Source organism: Anneissia japonica, unplaced genomic scaffold (genome assembly GCF_011630105.1).
Source record: "Anneissia japonica isolate Jap-2015-1 unplaced genomic scaffold, ASM1163010v1 scaffold199_len4679917_cov187, whole genome shotgun sequence".
NCBI classification, from domain to species: domain Eukaryota; kingdom Metazoa; phylum Echinodermata; class Crinoidea; order Comatulida; family Comatulidae; genus Anneissia; species Anneissia japonica.
Window position 1 is genome coordinate 4,187,977 of NW_022686322.1, and position 22,213 is coordinate 4,210,189.

Below are 22,213 nucleotides of genomic sequence, written 5' to 3' on the forward strand. Positions count from 1 at the left end.
GAATGTACATTCGGTAAAAATCAATAGGCATGATTTTAATCTTTATTTTCTTACATAATATGTCGTCGTTAGAACATTACGGGTTATTTTTCTATTATAAGATAAATATTAGTAGTAATAATACAATATTAATAAACATAAAACCTACACAAATTCATAAATATTGCTAACATTAAAAAAAATCCCAATATATTTTAATTAATTTCATATTCAGAATTTGTACAGGAAGCTTGATGATTGATAACATGTTTGTCTATCCATAGTAGTTGGTACTATAAGTTCTGTTGCCCTTTCACGATCGAGTCCAGACATCCGTTCTTGACATTTGTGAATTCTTTGTCTACCTTACCGGAATAGAAAAATATTGAGAACAGATTTAGAAACAGAGAAAGGATTATAACGTCAAAACATAATATAATAATAAATACAAATTAGAGAGCACCTCCACTTGAACATTACCGTATCGTACTCAGTTATCGAAATATTGGACAACGCTGCTGATGGTACAACAGAATAGTACTTCACACTTCTTATCATATTAGCATTATCATATAGAATATTAATTATTATAGTATCATCAAAATGAATGAGTATACATGGTATTAGGTAGGTCTACTCTAGCGTGAGCAAAATACTAGCATTCGATTTTCATGGGTAAATAAAATCTATAAAAGTTTACCATTCGATAGAAATAAAAATATAGATTCATAAATACAGGTATAGTCAAACATTTGATATAAACATAAATAAATATCTCTATCTTCATGCAAACATATTTCATGAAATAATATTTATTGATTTAATTTATTCGATGCTCAACATGCACAAGCAAGATAAAAAAAAATGTTTTATCAAATTAAAATTTGATGAACATTAGGAACGCCCATTTCCAATGTGACAATTTGTTTTCCTGTCAATTAACAGACAGTTAAATAACAAATTTGCTATATTCTTATATATACATAGACACTTAAATTGGCTGGTAGTGTCAATTTAAGAATTTTTGTAGTACATGTCCGTAAATCAGGCAAATGAGAAGAATACCGGCAGGAGTAAAGCAATTCTGACCGGGGTCTGAAACAAGGGGCTGCTTAGAGCCTTGTTCAAGCTCCCGGAATAAAATTCCAGGGGTGGGGTTCATGGGGAGAAATTTTACGGATTAGGATCATCCATGTGCTTTTTGACCACAATTAGATCAACAAATTAATATTTTTTGTCATGGAGTCCGATGCTTGTTTATACATTTTGTCATGGAGTCCGATGCTTGTTTATACGTTAAGGTAACTCGGGCTCTCGAGAAAATAGTCTAAAACCTTCAATGCTTAACAAACTTAGTCAAAATAATAACCATAGTATTTTGGCAGAATTCCCCTATTACTATTGAATTAATGATGCAAAATGTTCAATACTGTACTCACATATGAATTGTAAAGTCTCCTTCGTAGAGTTTCAACCATTTCCACAGTACTGTTTATAGGTAAAACGTCACCTGCAGAAGCATATAAAAACAACTCATTATTAATTCCTAAAGCACAAATCATTTATGATGATAATAATGATGATTGTGATGATCAGTGGTGGTAGCACCAGCAGGAGGGGGCAGGGATCTCTCCCCCATACAGGTCTGGATCCCAAATTATATTTGGCCTATCCAAATAATGTTATTTTGATTGTCAATTATAGGCCTAATAATATTGTGGTCTAAAAGCACAATTCGGAGCATACTAAGCCATTAATACTCTTCCGGTGAACCCCACCTGGGATTTCTCATTTTGGTACTCGGACCGAAGCTCCAGTAGGCCTCTTGGTTAAGAACCACCCCCCCCCCCCCCCTGGGGGGGGGGGTCCCCCCCCACTGGTGATGATGGTGATGATGGTGATGGAAATAGTGACTCTCACTCATGTACGGATCATATAATATAAACTTTATTTTCTGGTTTGTAAACGGTTTCCTTAATTTTCTTTTTTCATGTTTCGACTTTGTTTTGGAGGAGTGCCATGAGCGTTTTCTCTTAAACGGATAACGGCGCTTGTGTGTGCAGATGCCCCCCACCGCCAAAATAATTCAAAATGGAACAAGGAGATTTGTATTCAAATTTAAATCATTTCCAGTGCCATAATCAGAAATTCATTTGTAAAAGTACCGTACCTCCCTGAGACCCTCTATTTCGAATTCCTGGATCCGCCATTGGTAGCTATTTTGATATCAACATCATGGAGGTACATATTCATGAGGGTAAATAATATTGATAAATACGGTGCCATCTAAGCCTAACTCGATCACTTTAGTTGTCCTTAAATATAATATAGAAAATGTTTTTATCGGGTATAACAAATCGATTATTCATGATTAAAAGTTGTGTACCAGATAATAATTTCATATAATGTCAAATTAAAAAGAAAAAAAAAAAAAAAACCAGATACAAATCTAGCCATACAATGTAAACGACGAACGGAATTTAACAAGCCCCAGGCTGTAAATAGCATTTATTGTTTAATTAGCCAGTTTCAGGTTTTCGAAATCTAGCCATACAATGTAAACGACGAACGGAATTTAACAAGCCCCAGGCTGTAAATAGCATTTATTGTTTAATTAGCCAGTTTCAGGTTTTCGATCGTTAGCGAGTTGATCTTGAAATGTATTTTGTAGTTGAATAGAATATAGCCATGTCCGTGCATGTCTCTATCGAGGAATTTGTCAATGGTTTCAGTGCCTAACAAACTTAGTCAAATCAATAACCATGGTATGTTGACAGAATTCACATTTAACTGTTGAATTAACGATGGAAAATGTTCGATATTGTACTCACATTTATTAAATGTAAAGTTTCCTTCGTAGACGTTCAAATCCATTTACAGTATTGTTTATATGTAAAACGCCACCTGGAGAGGTATAAAAAACAACTCATTATTCTTTTTTTTAAAGCGTCATTCTTTTATGATAATGAGGATGGTGATAATAAGTGATGGCGCCAGCGAAGGTTAGAGAAAGGGGAACCCCCGTCAGACAGGCCTGTCTTTCGACGACAAATATAAGAAAATTATATTTTTCCTATCCAAATAACGTTATTTTTATTGTCAATCCCTAATATTGTGGTTTAAAAGGACAATTTGGACTGTAGGCCTACTAAGCCATAAAAACTCTCCTTGTGAACCCTATCATGGACTTTTTATAATCCGGGATTCGGACCGAGTCGGTCAATTTCTGGAGCGATCGCTGGTGATGATGGTAGTGATGATAATGTCGATGATTATGATGATGTTGATGATTGTAGGATGACAATCGCCTTTTTAAAAGAAAATGACTTCCAATGGGATCAGTATAGGCTGTTATGTAACTTTTAATTCTTCAAAAACATGTGATGTAATATGACGTTCAGCGTAGAAAGTATGACAAACGAAACGTCTAAAACATAGAGTTCCGGAAGGTCCTTCCAGGCAGCTACCGTTACACAATAATACAACAGTGAGCCCAAAAGCTACCTGAACTGATGATAATCGAGTGATTCATCCTCCCAAATACCACCCGTTTCATTCAGGGCCGTCAGAGCCGCGCCGGCTTTGGCCGGACTACATTTTCTCAGACCTATTACATAGTTTAATAATTAATGTTCACATCACATTTTCTTTTTGATGTGTTTTATCTACCATGCGCTTGTTTTTATATTGCATGTACATTTAAACTTTTTTTTTCAATCCTTAATTTTATTAATTTAGATTGATTTTTGAATATTTTTAGAGGTATAAATAAAAAGACAGTTAACTATTTGGGGTGGGAGCCGGCCTAACTGTCTGCATGAAACAAAGATATAATGGTTAAGCCGGTCCTAATTATTTGCAATCAAAATATATACCCTTTTAGAGTTCATTCATTATTTTTAAAAGTATGCATGTGCTATTTTCCGGCAGAGGAGCCACTGTTTGAAACATGGTGATCCTGAGTTGGGTATGGTATCTAGTTCACTTTCCACTGTAAATCTCTGCCTCGGCATGGGATTAGGACAAGGGTTGAAATAAGGGTAGCTGATTTGCAAGAAGTCAACTGCTGTTTCCGAGCATCTACAGATGCAATATTTTCACAACTTGATCACATCGGGCGGCACGCCCCTCCAAAGATACTCGCGCTGCCACAGTCGCCCCCTAAAAATAAAGCTCAATTAAAGTATTTAAAAATCACCTAAAATTAGCTTATTTTGCGAGCTAGCGTCCCTCACATAATCATCAAGGGCCAACTCACATGACATACGTCCTCCCCTCCCCATAAACCCTTCCCCCTTATTTCAAGACTCCTAGATACGCCACTGGATATAAGCCTACAACATTTAAGAGTATTCTCCATGGGGGTAAGATAAACAACACATTATCCCCCAAAATTGCAGTTTCAGTGCTGAAGCCGAGAGGAACTCGAAAAGGGAATAATGCCCATGAGCTCCAGAGGACACAGCCATGTGCCCTACTCAGAGGCCCCTGAGGGACCCTCCTAATACAAATTTAAATTAGAATAAGCATATTGAACACGTTACAGTAATATTATTTTGAGACAATAAATTAGCATTATTTTTATTTCAACTTGGACTATATATTCCACAAAATATAATCATACAAGACATTTATTCGATCTCATATAACGTATAGTCTTGAATTATGGGGCGGTGTCTTCTACTCTTATTTAAACTTATTTAACTTAGAAGATGGCAGTTAGAGCTATGACTTTTAGTAATTACACAGCACATGCAATATCATTGTTTAGTAAACTAATTAATTAATAGTAAACTAAAACAACTATAGGCTGTGGAGATTTAGCCGGCCAGGGCCCCATACACTTTTGAAAATTAAAAGAAAAATGCACTGTATTCTAATAAGCGTTATTTTAGAGTGCTGGGTAGCAGTAAGAAGGGATCCAATGGCTTCATTTGGACTTGGAACTGGGCGTGTCCCAGAAAGCACACAGGCGTTACATAACTGGTAAAAGCTCTACAATAAAATGGGGTCGTGAAGGAGGGGAACCTTCTAAAAAATCTACCAAAGAGTATGTTGGTCGGATTTTGGTCTATTTGGACGTGTTTTAAAAATTTTAGAAAAAGATACCGTGTTGTCAAGACGTTGTAGTACTGGACTGGAACTGGAAAGCACATGCGTTACGCCACTGTTAAGGCTCGGTAGTAAAGTGCTAGGTAGTAGTAGGAGGGCCCAGGGGCCTTTTTGAGTGGGGACCAAGGCTGCACCCCCGATAGCTAATGGGCGTTACGCCACTGATTATGTGCTTATTGTTTTTGGATTCTGTCTTGTTAGCATTATCAGATCTGCTTGTATTTCTCAATCACCGACAAGCGCTGGGTGTCCAAAATATTCGTCTGAAATAAAGTTTATGTCTTTATAATGTTAACGTATGCAATCGTTAAAGTGTTGTATCTGCAATTATCTATTTGTGAGACATACGTGAAACCAACTACATCCCATTACTGTTTTATTACTATTTATCATTTACCATAAATAAATAAATAAATACACAACCACTATTGCAGTTTACTACTATGCTTTATTAGCAATCTCTTTATAACCAGACAGAATTACATGCTTATTAACGTTGAAAGAAATTAAGCTTCAAAATAATTTTTTTTTTCAATAGAGGACGGAAAATCACAGGCCAATTCCAGAATTCTAGATATAAATAAGTTAATCTTATTTTATTGAGAACAAATACTTGAATGTACATTACCTGCACTATCATTCCTAACAATTTCATGAATTGATTGTTTAATTTAATGTTTTGGATAGCAGTGTGATTGGCCTCTAAATACACACTATAGATGCACTTTTGTTGTGAATCAAGATAATTTAGTAATAAAATTATAGCTAAGTCTATAAAAGATCAATTTTAAAGTTTTTAACATTATCGGTAACCCGGTTAAATTACTTTTCTAAGCCAACGCCATTGTCAAGGCACTCATTGCAGCCACACGACTTGGCGTAAATATGTGTCTGGAAATACTCGCTGCCATCGTCACAAGTCATCCGGACTTCCATAGTTTCATGGTCATTGAATTGACAGCAGTGGCAATCATTTTTAACTATTCCAAGTGTGTGGTCGTACTGAGCTGACGAATCACAACGTCCCTCGCAAAAGCTTTGATCAATTGTTGAATTACTGCTGCAGTTACCAACACGGAGGGCTTCTTGCTTCACTACTTTCTTACAGCTTCCTGGAACTAAATATTAACAAGTATGTGGTCAGCTTAATTTAACCCATATACGAAATACAACTTATGCGTTTATATTATGTTCCTGTTTTTCTGGACCATGTGGTATTACTAATTATACAAAGATGACAAATAAAATGTAGGTGTTCATGTATGTGTAGTGTGACAGTCATCATCATAATAGTCAAATATACAGGAATAGGTAAGCCCATGTGTCTTACAGCAGTTGGTAGAAGCATCTGCATACTAAGCAGGGGATAAAAAGTCAAATCCCAATCTGAGACAATTCTTTGACAATTATTATGTCATTTCATTTTATTCGAAATTCATATATAGCATAAACATATCAAGGATAAAAACACAATAAAGTAACAAAACTTATTTCCATTGTGGTCCTTAAAAATTAATTAATTCCAAATATGATTTCATAACAACAATCAAAATATTCACTCAACACAACGATCATTACCATTATTATTTCCTCTGGTTAACCAATTTTTTTACATTATCTTTTACTTTTCTTTTGAATTCGTGATTGATGATGACTGTTGTATTGTACTTGGTAATGAATTCCAAATACTTGTTGTTGAGGATAGAAATGTAGTTTGAGCATGGGTACCAATAACATGTCTATATATAGCAAATTTAAAGAATCTATTGTTGTAATTATGTATTGAATTGGCTCTTTGTATTCCTTCCCTGAGATATTTTGGGCTTAAATTGTTTAAAATGCGATACATATTGGTCAATTTTATTTAAATTAAGGTCAATTGGAAGCCAGTTTAATTTGGAAAATTCATTGGCACCAATATGAGCCCTGGGAGATATACCAAAAATAAATTTTCCGACATCAGCGGAAAAACTCTTTGTGTCAATGGGCGTAGGTACACCCCAATTGGTGTCACTCGGTCGGCGTAATAATTTCAATCTATTGCATTTCCTCGTGTGGATATAAAACCGGACCCCTTTTCTCGTTGCGGATTAAAATTACCTCGCTCCGTGCACCGATAATTCCTTTCGGGGTCAGCACCCTTCCGCTTGGCTTGTTGGCCACTTTTTAAGAATTTTTACTATGTAAATTAATTTAGGGACCGATCGTGTGCGACGGTCCCTTTGCCTTTTGTCGTAATAAATCATGACCGAATCACACCGTTATCAGATCATGTGTTACTTATTGTGTACAGTGTATTGAGGGTGGTGGTCAAGAGTGGGCGGGTCCATATAGTTAATTCTTAGCCCAGTAGACACAAATAAATTTTCAGACATCAGCAGAAAAACTCTTTGTGTCAATGGGTGTAGGTACACCACAATTGGTGTTCTTCGGTCGGCGTAATAATTTCAATTTATTGCATTTCCTTGTGTGGATATACAACCGGACCCCTTTTCTCGTTGCAGATTGAAATTACGTCGCTCCGTGCACCGATAACCCAGTAGACACAAATACATCTCATAAATTTATTTTGAGAAGATTATAACTTTACTTTTAATGATTTTCTTAAGCAAGCATACCAAAAACTGCATCCGTAATCATAATTGCATAGAATAAGACTGGAGGCTAACAATTTTAGAGTGTAAAAGTTAAGGTATTGTCTAATTCGATATAAGAATTTAACTATAGAATTAACCTTTTTTAAAACAGAGTAAGTAATTTCTTCACAATTAAGATAACGATTCAGTAAAATTCCTAAATATTCAACTGACTAATGTTCTCAATAATGTTACCATTACAGTGCACTCTTAAACTAGGTTGATTTTTAAGCATGCGATTTGAACCAAATAATATTGAGTAAGTTTTAATATAATTAAGCGACAACTTATTAATAATTAACCATGTATTTACCAATTGTAATTCATTGCTTAACTTATTTTGTATTTCCGCATTGTTGTAATCGTGTGGATTAGGCATCTAACTACATGAAACGCTGGACCCCGTTAAACCCAGTGGGAACCTGTTGCTGACTCCCATTTAGAGCCCCAGTTACTACTTATTAGACATGTAGCTGCACAGAAGTATCGTTGTAATACCATGCAAAACTCACCACAAATGTGACAGCATCCGGAGGGATCCAGTTTGATGACCGACTGAAATTAAAAAACCAACAGTAACTTTTTAGCTCATATGTTGCCATAGGTATAGTCTACTTACAGGCCGCATTGTGCACTTCGTATTATCACAGATCCTATACAGGATCTGTGATACTATATTATGTTAAAGTTATTGAAAAAAACAAATACATAAAAATAGGCGTAAGTAGTGGTTTAAGAAATACATGTTCATTTTAGTGAACCAAGCTCTGTGCAATGGTTCACTAGTGAAACGTATGTAAATCGCAGTGCAGTGAACCATTGCCCACAGCTTGGGAATCATGGTTTAATAAAAAGTATTCACTCTTACCTCTGGTTCAATACAGGCAGATTCATTGAAAGGCGGACATGCTGTAGTGACACAACTCTCCTTCACCTCGTCACCATTTTCAACACATGTACAAGTGTCACATGGCGTTGGTGACCATGTGTCACCAGTCTAAAACGATAGCAACATTTTCCACGATTATATCATTATAAGGTAGACAAATGTGCAGCATGTTTCATGATGATGATGATGGTGAAGGAAGGGAAGACTGGGTTATAAGGAAGGTGAATGCTACCTGATTGGCTGTTAGGCGAGGACCACCTATAAGGCCTATCCAATAATATACCATTATATCAACAATACGTTCACATAGTAATAGATACGCATAGTTATCCAACGTTGGTAGCCATATTTTAAAACTTACACTTTTGTAATTGCCTTCAGGATCCATACAGTATTTTTGTTTGCACTCGCCGCAGCAAACTCCTTCCTTAGGCACAGAAACATAGCCCTTTTTAGAAAGATAAATATATATCATTATCATAGATATGATCATTATAACATACACAAATACAAAATCGTTCCAATGTAAGAATAATAATAATCTTTATTATGCAGCACATCAAGATAAAAGCATATTTGTGATGACATAATTATATTCCTATATTCCTATTTTCAAGAGATGTTGCCGTCTTACACTTTTTATATTTCACGTACAATTTTTATTGGTCTATGCATAGAGTGTTATGTTTTTTAAGAAGCGACTAAAAACCCTGCTGTTTGAGCGCCATTGAACATATTATATGGATACTCGGCGCTTTGCAAGTTTTTGTGATTAATTGATTGATTGATTATACATAGGTCTACGTGGTCAAACAGGCCCTTATTCACAATAAAAATTTTAATTCGAGATAAAAACCACAGAAATATCAAGATTAAAACCTACAGTATATCTGCAAGGTGCTGCATTTTCCATTTTAACAACAATGAGGAGTGTATCGGTTTGTGGTTGGTGCAAATATTTACCTCAGAACAGTTAGAACAGCCCAGTGTATTGCAATCGTATCTATAGAAGTTCCCAGGGACAGGCGAATCCTCTAAGCATGTACACGTTGTACAATAGTCAACTTCAATGGCTTCACCTGGCTGTGATACAAATGAGAATATAACATAATCTTTGTGAAGGGAATTTTCAGCTTGAAGCTACTGAGTGGATGAATTAAAGAGTGCTACACAATTCATTATAGGCCTATTAAATGCTACCAGCCTGTTTTGAAAACAATAGAAGAACCACTGTGGTATTATTTTACCTATGTGATACGGGAACTAACATATTTAAATGAACTTTGAATGAGCTACTTTCAAAAAATCAAATAAGTAACTTTTCAAAACATTAATATTTTTACTGATTTAGAGAGATTCTACTAGTCGGCAAATTTAAGTTTGTATGAAATTATAGGAAGAGTATCAATAATGCGTATGTGCCGAGGAAAATATTTCCCCATAATGTTTTATTATCATCAATTTAAATATTAAAAATTATTATTGAAGTATAGTAGCTTAACACAGACAGTATGCTGTATCGTTAATACAACTTGATAGATTTGATGACTGACGTTAGCCTACCTCTAATATAATGGTTGAATTGTACAAGCAGACTTCTCTTGGAACTATTGAATAAAGACAGCCATTAGTTAATAAATATGATAATAAATGAAGTTGTAGTGATTATGATACTTGACTTCAATTATTTTTGTATTTGTCAGTTTATGGTCAAATACTGAATTACTTGTCAAGTATTTTGGAAACTACAAATACCGTATTGTGAAGACCGGCATTTTTTTCAGTGGCGGTTTTAAAGATACTCCTACTACTATAATATATACAAAGTTTTCGCCATGGGTATACCCAACTCAGCTCGATCATAGTTGGGGCTGGGGTGAGCAAATTTTAAGAATAGAAAATGTTCTCTCAAGGCAGTGTTTCCGGACAAAATAATTTCATGGTTTCCCGACAAGGGTTCCTCGTGTGCCCCAATCCGCTGGATCTCACCTCACCGTGCAACTGAAAAAAACACAGTTTTCTACCGTTTTCTATAGTAGTCTCATTCTGACACTTTGTTTTTAAACAGTTCGAACACCGGTTCCTGTGAGAAAAGGAGCTTGAAACCGAACATGTTCCTTAGTATACGAACTCTAACGAGAAATACTATTTGAATATGATCGTTTTCTAAAATGTTATAAAAATGTTTTCTGCACTCTCCCTTTATAATGATATTTCTTACTTACCACAAGTGGCATGTGGACAACCACAATGTGTTTCAGAGAGGGTGATTGATTCTTCATAACCAAATGGACACGTTGGTGCTATAATAGCTGCACAGTAACAGACTAAAAAATCAACAGTGTTATTAAGCACGCTTCTTATCAGAGCAATATTCAATGAATAACGACATCACGGAGTTGAAAGCGAATATTCAAACTATAAGTTTATTAGATAGGGCTAAATACTTTCCATAATGAATAATTCAATTACTAACTGAAGTATTGAATTAAGACATTTCCATTTGGATAAAATGGATTAGATTAAATCAGATTAGACCATATTGGTGATAATGCCCTGTGATTTACTCATCGCACTCATACTTCATTAGTTAATTCATTCTTTCGTCATTCTCAGTTACCACTCACTTCCACACTCATCATTCCTAAATTCGTTTCTATCACACCTATCATTTGTCTTACCACATTCATATTTCAAACAGCAATCTCCGTCGACAACCGTTGATACCAGCCGCTCGTCTGATTGACATGAAGGTGGCGTTGGGCATACTGTGGTACTTATGACAACAGTTCTGTTAACGCATCTTCCTGTTTCACATTCGTTGATCCGCCAACTATCATCTGTCTCGTACTTTTTTCCATCATATTCACAAAATGCTGGATGATAATTATAAAACATCATTATTTTGAATTAAAGCAATTGCTATGATCACCATTATATCAGGGTAAAAGCCATTAGTGAAAGTTTAGGGGACATATTTGATTTCAATGTGGTGAAAATAGTGTTGTTACATCTCAGTATTAACATATTTGGTTGAATTAGCAAAGAGTATTATATACTACTTATCATAGAATTATAGCAGGTGGACTAATGTGATCTGTGGTAGACAAAAGGCACACCATGTTGTAGACCTACTTACAGCAAATTTCCGGGCTGATACAGTGTCCTGTGCTGTTCATGATGAGTCCATCTGGACAATAGCAACCATCTAGCTCTAAATTTTTACACGTGACTTGCTCACCACCTCGTTCGAGCCATTCATCGCAGCCCAAAACCTGACAACCTTCATGACACGCCTTGTATTCCATTAATTCATCGCATTCGGGATATGCTAGATAAAAAGAAAATCTGATTTAGGAATAATTATTTTATGGTTAGTTAGATGCCATTTTCCACACAAACATGTTTAAAAATCAGCTCCTAGTTTTCTAGTTAAGATATCTTGCCTCTCTATTGTAGAAACTAATCCAACAACACCAAAAAGGTTAGGATTTGTTTTTCAAAATGATATAAAGATGGTAATTAGCAGAGAGACTGAATTTGGTCAATAGTGAATTATGAACCATTCATATAGCAAAGTAATTATATTGCAATGTTTTGACATATATAAATTATTTTTTCTTCCATTTCCAAAACGCAACTACTATATAGCCGTCAGTATGAGCATTATCAAAGACTATATCTTACGGCATATATCCACTTCTTCTCGCCATTCGATACATAACCCTCCTTGTTCGTTGCACAGTCTAGCATAGGTATCCAGTGTATCACATGGCCCCTCTCCACACACGGTGTCAAAAACACATGCGTTATGAAATGGACTAGTTTCTACAAAAATGCTACAATTTGAAAATGGCGGCCGATATAGTACATCACAAATTTCCGGTTGCTCATCACCAACTGTACAAGTTTCACCAGGAGGATTAGTGCAGTTCCGATCAACAAGCCAGCTAAATCCAAACTCGTCGGTGTTGTTGGTCATTGTGCCATTCGGCATTGTCAAATCATCCGATGGATCTTTATTACAGATTCCTATAGGGAAAAGTATACAAATATTAATAAACGATTGTGTAAATTATCCTGGGATAGAGTTATTAATTGTAGAATGATGAAGTCTAATAATGATGATGGTCAATGGATACACAGTCATATACCAAGACATGTATTCGTATCTGCTTCCACTTGAGCAGTAGGCCCTTTTTATTTTTAGGGTACACATGTTTACACAAGACCGTCATTCCATAACCATGCACATCCTATCATAGGCTACTTAACGATTATTATTAGTGCAGAAAAATTCAGTATGAATTGACCTCCTGATAAATCATTACACAGTTAATTATTTTATAAGTTAACAAACCATGGCCAATGTAAAGTTAATCACTGGGAGAATTTACACTAATTTAATAAGTAAATTAAAGATAAACAGCATTTTTCACAAAATTGATTATTGCAAAAGCTTTCGATCACTCCCTGTTCTTCATCAGGTGAATGCGATGAATAATTTAATGTACACCGATATTTATCAGTTATGATGAATCATTATGTCTTGTGTTGCACCTACCACACAATCCCTCTGTCTGGTTGAAGTATCGACTGGAAGGCACAGTCAGTATAAAGGAATCACTGATATAGTCGTACATTAACTCAAGGTTGATAGCTGGAATGCTCACATAGATTTGGAAGACACCTTTTGGTTCTACTACGAATCCATATCCTGTATATTTAGGCGGCACTATTATCCAATCATCCCCATCTACAGAGATCTAGTAAAAAATCCCAATAACAAATATAACAATAATAATAATAATAATAATAATAATAATAATAATATTATCATTATTAATAATATTTATAATAATAATGATAATAATAAGCTTAAAACGTAAGTTCTTTTGTTTTCTGCTTTATCCAGAGATATAAAGTTTTAATTGATATTTAATAATAATAATAATAAAATTATTATTATTATTATTACCATTAGCTGCGTCATGTACACATCACATTTGCATTATTAGCATCATTGTAATAACCACCATTGAATTAATACTGTTATGAATTATTATCATTATCATCATCATTATATCGTTATTCGAAATGTGTATGGGCACCGTAATTTCCTTAGAAATGGATAGAGTTACTCGAATTAAGAACTATTTTGCCACTCGTTGATATCCATCGTGAGTAAAAATGATGTTTAATTCTCGAAGAAAAGATATATCTTCTTTTCCACTTGCCACCCTCTAGGCTTACCTAGCTTTTTCATGTTACCTTTCTCTCACGAGTTACAGCAACACTGTGATTATTATAGAACACTGTCATCTCGTATGTACAGGTAGTAGTTGGTGCGTTTATGCAAATCTCATTTGACGCGTATATTTCATAGTCCCTATTTGATGATGAGTCACGTGACAGTACATAGGTGCACTCTCCTTGGAAGGGGTAGTAGAACGTGTCAAATGTATAGTAATGTGGATCACCATAACCAACACAGATACCTTAACGGAAATAGATAGAAGAACTACCCTCAATTGGTTGTCTATTTTTTCAGTTAAAAATCTACAACTTAACATTAGACAACTTGATGCTCAAAGGATATAAATTTGTTTGCGTCTCCTAAAGCTTCTCTTCTCATAGTTAGCTAATTACATTAAATACAGTGTCATAACAACCTCTGGCCTGTTTTAGGGAGTGAATGAGACGTGTCAAGTTATTGGCAAGTTCAATTATTTGATGACAATTCATTAGTTTCCCGTTTCTCTATACATTTACGTCTCCCTGTCTCAAAGGTTAAATTTATCTAGTTTTTTTAGTTTGTGTACCGTAAATATAAATACAGTTAGATAAACAAACTAACAACACATTAAACAATGATTATTGCCGAAACTAGTATTTTTGGCATATTAGCTTACAAAAATTGAAAATAGAAAATTTGTTTTCAGTTTTATGGTTGGTCAACAATTTTAACTGCACTTACAATCTTTGCATTCTTCTCTATCTACACATTCGTCTCCAAGCTTCACTTTGTCTGATGGACAGTAGCATCCAGGTGAACTACCTGTATTGCAATCCTCCACTTGATTTCCCCTCTCATCACATGTCCACTCACAGGTACTGCCGCATTCCTTCCATATTTGGTCATTGGGACATACATTGCCAGCTTAAATGCAAACCAAATAAATTCGGACTTCGAATACATATTAATTTGCCAGTACATTATTAAACAAGCAGTTCAAGATAGAAACAATTATAAGAGAATGTTGCACTGCTTTATGTGCTTTAAGTTCGTGTACACGAGACTTGAAAGAAAAGTCACGTCGACCGCTATTTATGTTCGTCAGGATTTAGATGAAGAACGAAGATTACAAAAGGGAACATAGTTGACTTAGTAAATAGACAGGTTAATTAAAGCTAAGTGACTCAACAGTTAACAAAAGTAACGTTATTTAATAGGGAGCCATTGTAAATTTTTAAAGATAGATGTTATATGGTAATGAGGGGATGTAAGGGAAACAATCTTACAACAAAGTTCCGGAGTTCGCCAATCAAAACAAGTCGGATTTTCTGGGTGATTGTTACATTCGTACATGAAGTTTTCAAATATTTCACAAGCACATGTATTGGTTACGTCATCGAAAACCAGATCTTCATCTTTCATGTATGCCTTCTCAACACAATCGCAAATATGTTCTTTACACATGTCTACATATTTGCTGATATTCACAAACTGTTCACAACGAGAAAATCCAAGCTCCCTAAAAAATGAATAGTAGTTATAATAGTTTAGTTATTTTACCATCGAAAAAAATCTTATCGCCTCAATTTTCGAATGAAAGAGTAAATAAAGTGTAATAAGAGTAATTCAGTAGTAAATAGTTTCAATGTAACATTTTATAAGTTTACCAAGGTTCGGCAGACAATCACGCATCCATAACTATTTTTTAACGTCTAGAGTGGTTGTTTGTTGTTTACAATGTATATTTTTTACAATTTGTATTAAATATAATATATAAAAGTTAAGGTTAACGTCGCGCGGCGAAAACTACCTATTAATAAAAACCTCTCCGGAGTACCAGAAGTTTTTTTCTAAAGGGGAATTTGAGCAGCAGCTTCAGCAGTTGCAGTTACCAACAATGGAACAGACATTGAAGTACCTTAGTATAGTATTTTATTTATTGTTAAGAACTTTCTTAGTGAAATTGATTTTAATAAACATGATTTTAAAAATTCAACTCTAGGTATAATGATTCTGTACTGTTTAAACATTTGCTTGAACCAATTCATTTATTATTCTTATTTTTAAATTATTTTTCCAAGTTTATGGGAGACCTAATCGAAGAAGTTTTATCACTTTATTTCATTCTTCTATTCGTTCAATTTGAATTGTTTAATTATTGGCTTTTAATAATTTTGTACATCAAATTGTTAAAATCTTGTAATTGGTCATTTTATATTTCGTAATATTTTAACCTAAATTATTTTAAATTTAAATTTGTGTTATTGTATGTGTGCTAGTTTGATTAACTGCAGTAATGGAGAGCCACTCTGATAGTGGTTTACACCTATGTCAATCCCCGGGGTACTGTTAACTTTTCAGCTAGAGCTTTCATTCGTTTTTGTTTCTTTTTGTGTAATTAGTTTACCTGGAAATTGAATAAAATAAAAAATATAAAATAAAATCTACTTTCTAAAAAACTTAGCATCTACAAAGCTAGATCTAGTTCTAATAAGTAAAACGCATCTTGAAATGATATGAAAATAGTTATGCTCCTCAAATATTGTTTAGTAAAATAAAAACTCTTTAGATTTAAGTAATCCAGACACCCGAGACCATGCAAATAAATATCTTTACAATGCTGTTCAAAAAGTATTTATAAAGAGTGATAAGTCCTCAGCTCTCTCATTAACCCACACACAAAAAAAAACATATGTACTTAAGAATGTACACACTTGACATACCCAATTTTTGTTTCAATAACTTATAGGTCCATTATATTCATATACATCAGCAACTGATGGAGGCTTTAATCCGATAGCTTACATCAGCTTCATTTACTATAATGTCTAGTTATGCTATTTAAGTTCATTGGAGTATTTATAATTTAGAGAATGATCAAAAGCGCGCTATTAAAAAAATTCTTTGTCACAATACTATGGTAATATGTGAATGGTATTTAAATAATGCTCAGCATGTGGGATTAAAATATATTTACCATAGACTGTCGCATATATTTGGTAAGTTAGGGTAAATTGTAGAACAGTTACGACATTCAGAATCGCTGCAATTGCAAGCTGGCTGAAAAATGCTGGGTGGAACATCATCTTCTGGATCGTCATTAGGTATACCACACAGTCCATTTAGTGCACCCTCAAGTTCTCTAGCTACGTTTATATGCAGTAGTCTGTTATCTTTCCACTTTATAGTGATACCAATATCAGACTCGATCACAACAGTCTTGCCAGTCTAAAAAGTATAAATTCTTGTTAAACATTTAAGTAAGTACACGATATAACGTTTTAGCAGTTATACATATAATACAGTATAATAATTATATAGGCCTACCCATGTACAGACATTTTGAAGGTAGAAAAACTGGTAATATATATATATACATATATATATACATATATATACACATATATATACATATACATATATATATATATCAGTACGTAATAAAATATAACTTAAAACAACCATTTTTATAGTCATTCCGGATTCCGCTTTTATAGTCTGACTAAATGCTTGAAGCTGACCGAGACTGACAGGTGTAGAATTTACACTTAAAACGTGACTATCGACAGTATAGACGACAATTGAATACCGATCCATATTCACTTCCAGTTCAAAGTCACAAAGGCAACAGGAATCTCTATCACCCAGCGGTCGACGAACTAATTAAAACAGTACAAAGTGTTATACATATTATAATAGACATATATCATATACATAGTAATACATATAATATATAATAATATTTGTGTAATAACAAAGTAATTCAAAGTTTAATAAGTTTAAATAAGTAATAAGTGTTCATATCGTATTTATTTTACAACAAAGTAATGTAAAAATACCTATCACTTCAAATGGATGTACATCTCCAACTGTTTTTGTAATGATGTTATCACAAATTTTAAAGTAAAAACTATTTCCATCAAAGGAATTAAAAACGTCGCAGTCAAATTCGCATGTAAATGGTTCAGGTGGCCCTTCTGTCGGTGTAGTTGTTGGTTGAACTGTTGACGTGAGCGTAGCAGTTGGTTCGTCAGTTGTGATTACTGTTGGTGTAGTTGTTGGTTGCACTGTTGACGTCAGTGTAGTAGTTGGTCTTTCAGTTGTGGTAATTGTTGGTGTAGTTGTTGGTTGCACTGTTGACGTCAGCGTAGTAGTTGGTTCTTCAGTTGTGGTCACTGTTGGTGTAGTTGTTGGCTGCACTGACGTAAGCGTAGTAGTTGGTTCTTCGGCTGTAGTAACTGTTGGTGTAGTTGTTGGCTGCACTGTTGACGTAAGCGTAGTAGTTGGTTTTTCAGTTGTGATAAATGTTGGGGTAGTTGTTGGCTGCACTGTTGACGTGAGCGTAGTAGTTGGTTCTTCAGTTGTGGTAACCGTTAATGTAGTTGTTGGCTGCACTGTTGACGTGAGCGTAGTAGTTGGTTCTTCGGTTGTGGTAACCGTTAGTGTAGTTGTTGGCTGCACTGTTGGCGTGAGCGTAGTAGTTGGTTCTTCGGTTGTGGTAATTGTTGGTGTAGTTGTTGGCTGGACTGTTGACGTGAGCGTAGTAATTGGTTCTTCAGTTGTGATTACTGTTGGTGTAGTTGTTGGCTGCACTGTTGACGTCAGCGTAGTAGTTGGTCCTTCAGTTGTGGTAACTGTTGGTGTAGATGTTGGCTGCACTATTGACGTGAGCGTAGTAGTTGGTGCTTCGGTTGTGGTAACTGTTGGTGTAGTTGTCGGCTGCAGTGTTGACGTGAGCGTAGTAGTTGGTTTTTCAGCTCTGGTAACTGTTGGTGTAGTTGTTGGCTGCACTGTTGACTTCAGCGTAGTAGTTGGTCCTTCAGTTGTGGTCACTGTTGGTGTAGTTGTTGGCTGCACTATTGACGTGAGCGTAGTAGTTGGTTCTGCAGTTGTGGTAACTGTTGGTGAAGTTGTTGGCTGCACTGTTGACGTGAGAGTAGTAGTTGGTGCTTCGGTTGTGGTAACTGTTGGTGTAGTTGTTGGCTGCAGTGTTGACGTGAGCGTAGTAGTTGATTTTTCAGCTGTGGTAATTGTTGGTGTAGTTGTTGGTTGAACTGTTGACGTGAGCGTAGTAGTTGGTTCTTTAGTTGTGGCCATTGCTGGTGTAGTTGTTGGTTGCACTGTTGACGTGAGCGTAGTAGTTGGTTCTTCAGTTGTGGTCACTGTTGGTGTAGTTGTTGGCTGCACTGTTGACTTGAGCGTAGTAGTTGGTTCTTCAGTTGTTGTCACTGTTGGTGTAGTTGTTGGTTGAACTGTTGACGTGAGCATAGTAGTTGATTCTTCAGTTGTGATTACTGTTGGTGTAGTTGTTGGTTGCACTGTTGACGTCAGTGTAGTAGTTGGTCCTTCAGTTGTGGTAATTGTTGGTGTAGTTGTTGGTTGAACTGTTGACGTGAGCGTAGTAGTTGATTCTTCAGTTGAGGTAACTGTTGGCGTAGTTGTTGGATGGACTGTTGACGTCAGCGTAGTAGTTGGTTCTTCAGTTGTGGTAACTGTTGGTGTAGTTGTTGGCTGAAATGTTGACGTCAGCGTAGTAGTTGATTCTTCAGTTGTGGAAATTGTTGGTGTAGTTGTTGGCTGGACTGTTGACGTGAGCGTAGTAGTTGATTCTTCAGTTGTGATTACTGTTGGTGTAGTTGTTGGTTGCACTGTTGACGTCAGTGTAGTAGTTGGTCCTTCAGTTGTGGTAATTGTTGGTGTAGTTGTTGTTTGAACTGTTGACGTGAGCGTAGTAGTTGGTTCTTTAGTTGTGGCCATTGTTGGTGTAGTTGTTGGTTGCACTGTTGACGTCAGCGTAGTAGTTGGTTCTTCAGTTGTGGTCACTGTTGGTGTAGTTGTTGGCTGCACTGTTGACGTAAGCGTAGTAGTTGGTTCTTCAGTTGATGTCACTGTTGGTGTAGTTGTTGGTTGAACTGTTGACGTGAGCGTAGTAGTTGATTCTTCAGTTGTGGAAATTGTTGGTGTAGTTGTTGGCTGGACTGTTGACGTGAGCGTAGTAGTTGATCCTTCAGTTGTGGTAACTGTTGGTGTAGTCGTTGGCTGGACTGTTGACGTCAGCGTAGTAGTTGGTTCTTCAGTTGTGGTAACTGTTGGTGTAGTTGTTGGCTGGACTGTTGACGTCAGCGTAGTAGTTGGTTCGTCAGTTGTTGTCACTGTTGGTGTAGTTGTTGGTTGAACTGTTGACGTGAGCATAGTAGTTGATTCTTCAGTTGTGATTACTGTTGGTGGAGTTGTTGGTTGAACTGTTGACGTCAGTGTAGTAGTTGGTCCTTCAGTTGTAGTAATTGTTGGTGTAGTGGTTGGCTGCACTGTTGACGTAAGCGTAGTAGTTGGTTCTTCGGCTGTAGTAACTGTTGGTGTAGTGGTTGGCTGCACTGTTGACGTGAGCGTAGTAGTTGGTTCTTCGGTTGTGGTAACCGTTAGAGTAGTTGTTGGCTGCACTGTTGACGTCAGTGTAGTAGTTGGTCCTTCAGTTGTGGTAATTGTTGGTGTAGTTGTTGGTTGCACTGTTGACGTCAGCGTAGTAGTTGGTTCTTCAGTTGTGGCCATTGTTGGTGTAGTTGTTGGTTGCATTGTTGACGTGAGCGTAGTAGTTGGTCCTTCAATTGTGGTCACTGTTGGTGTAGTTGTTGGCTGGACTGTTGACGTCAGCGTAGTAGTTGGTTCTTCAGTTGTGGTAACTGTTGGTGTAGTTGTTGGCTGGACTGTTGACGTCAGCGTAGTAGTTTTTTCGTCAGTTGTTGTCACTGTTGGTGTAGTTGTTGGTTGCACTGTTGACGTGAGCACAGTAGTTGATTCTTCAGTTGTGATTACTTTTGGTGTAGTTGTTGGTTGAACTGTTGACGTTAGTGTAGTAGTTGGTCCTTCAGTTGTGGTAATTGTTGGTGTAGTTGTTGGCTCCACTGTTGACGTCAGCGTAGTAGTTGGTTCTTCGGCTGTAGTAACTGTTGGTGTAGTTGTTGGCTGCACTGTTGACGTAAGCGTAGTAGTTGGTTCTTCGGTTGTGGTAACCGTTAGAGTAGTTGTTGGCTGCACTGTTGACGTCAGTGTAGTAGTTGATCCTTCAGTTGTAGTAATTGTTGGTGTAGTTGTTTGTTGCACTGTTGACGTCAGCGTAGTAGTTGGTTCTTCAGTTGTGGCCATTGTTGGTGTAGTTGTTGGTTGCACTGTTGACGTCAGCGTAGTAGTTGGTCCTTCAATTGTTGTCACTGTTGGTGTAGTTGTTGGTTGCACTGTTGACGTGAGCGTAGTAGTTGGTTCTTCAGTTGTTGTCACTGTTGGTGTAGTTGTTGGCTGGACTGTTGACGTGAGTGTAGTAGTTGGTTCTTCAGTTGTGGTAATTGTTGGTGTAGTTGTTGGCTGCCCTGTTGACGTCAGCGTAGTAGTTGGTCCTTCAGTTGTGGTAACTGTTGGTGTAGTTGTTGGCTGCACTATTGACGTGAGCATAGTAGTTGATTCTGCAACTGTGGTAACTTTTGGTGTAGTTGTTGGCTGCACTGTTGACGTGAGAGTAGTAGTTGGTACTTCGGTTGTGGTAATTGTTGGTGTAGTTCTTGGCTGGACTGTTGACGTCAGCGTAGTAGTTGGTCCTTCATTTGTGGTCACTGTTGGTGTAGTTGTTGGCTGCACTGTTGACGTGAGCGTAGTAGTTGGTTCTTCAGTTGTTGTCACTGTTGATGTAGTTGTTGGTTGAACTGTTGACGTGAGCGTAGTAGTTGATTCTTCAGTTGTGGTCACTGTTGGTGTAGTTGTTGGCTGCACTGTTGACGTGAGCGTAGTAGTTGGTTCTTCAGTTATTGTCACTGTTGGTGTAGTTGTAGGTTGAACTGTTGACGTGAGCGTAATAGTTGATTCTTCAGTTGTGGTAATTGGTGTAGTTGTTGGCTGCACTGTTGACGTGAGCGTAGTAGTTGATTCTTCAGTTGTGATTACTGTTGGTGTAGTTGTTGGTTGCACTGTTGACATGAGCGTAGTAGTTGGTCCTTCAGTCGTGGTCACTCTTGTTGTAGTTGTTGGCTCCACTGTTGACGTGAGCGTAGTAGTTGGTTCTTTGGTTGTGGTAACTGTTGGTGTAGTTGTTGGCTGCACTGTTGACGTGAGCGTAGTAGTTGGTTCTTCAGTTGTGGTAACTGTTAGTGTAGTTGTTGGCTGCACTGTTGACGTGAGCGTAGTAGTTGGTTCTTCGGTTGTGGTAACTGTTGGTGTAGTTCTTGGCTCCACTGTTGACGTAAGCGTAGTAGTTGGTTCTTCGGCTGTAGTAACTGTTGGTGTAGTTGTTGGCTGCACTGTTGACGTAAGCGTAGTAGTTGGTTCTTCGGTTGTGGTAACCGTTAGAGTAGTTGTTGGCTGCACTGTTGACGT

General features: G+C 36.5%; 1 protein-coding gene and 1 long non-coding RNA gene across 2 annotated transcripts in view; both read right to left on the reverse strand.

Moving 5' to 3' along the window:
- Positions 1-34: 34 nt before the first annotated feature.
- Positions 35-5,219, reverse strand: LOC117114794. Its single transcript, XR_004446447.1, has 4 exons — positions 5,089-5,219; positions 2,811-2,883; positions 1,419-1,489; positions 35-340 (listed from the first exon to the last, which is right to left on the reverse strand). It is a non-coding gene; the product is annotated as an uncharacterized LOC117114794 (long non-coding RNA).
- A 300-nt stretch (positions 5,220-5,519) lies between these two features.
- LOC117114714 (mucin-2-like) overlaps positions 5,520-22,213 on the reverse strand; it is a 29,471-nt gene continuing 12,777 nt past the window's right edge. The window contains exons 20-36 of the mRNA XM_033258409.1: positions 17,692-22,203; positions 17,315-17,511; positions 16,830-17,080; positions 15,139-15,371; positions 14,594-14,776; positions 13,888-14,114; positions 13,181-13,382; positions 12,304-12,648; positions 11,756-11,947; positions 11,298-11,492; positions 10,842-10,943; positions 10,180-10,223; positions 9,580-9,699; positions 8,978-9,064; positions 8,596-8,724; positions 8,240-8,282; positions 5,520-6,209 (exon numbers count right to left, since the gene is read on the reverse strand). Of these exons, the coding sequence (XP_033114300.1) occupies positions 5,914-6,209; positions 8,240-8,282; positions 8,596-8,724; positions 8,978-9,064; positions 9,580-9,699; positions 10,180-10,223; positions 10,842-10,943; positions 11,298-11,492; positions 11,756-11,947; positions 12,304-12,648; positions 13,181-13,382; positions 13,888-14,114; positions 14,594-14,776; positions 15,139-15,371; positions 16,830-17,080; positions 17,315-17,511; positions 17,692-22,203 (7,358 nt within the window). The 3' untranslated portion in view covers positions 5,520-5,913. The remainder of the gene's footprint in view (positions 6,210-8,239; positions 8,283-8,595; positions 8,725-8,977; positions 9,065-9,579; positions 9,700-10,179; positions 10,224-10,841; positions 10,944-11,297; positions 11,493-11,755; positions 11,948-12,303; positions 12,649-13,180; positions 13,383-13,887; positions 14,115-14,593; positions 14,777-15,138; positions 15,372-16,829; positions 17,081-17,314; positions 17,512-17,691; positions 22,204-22,213) is intronic.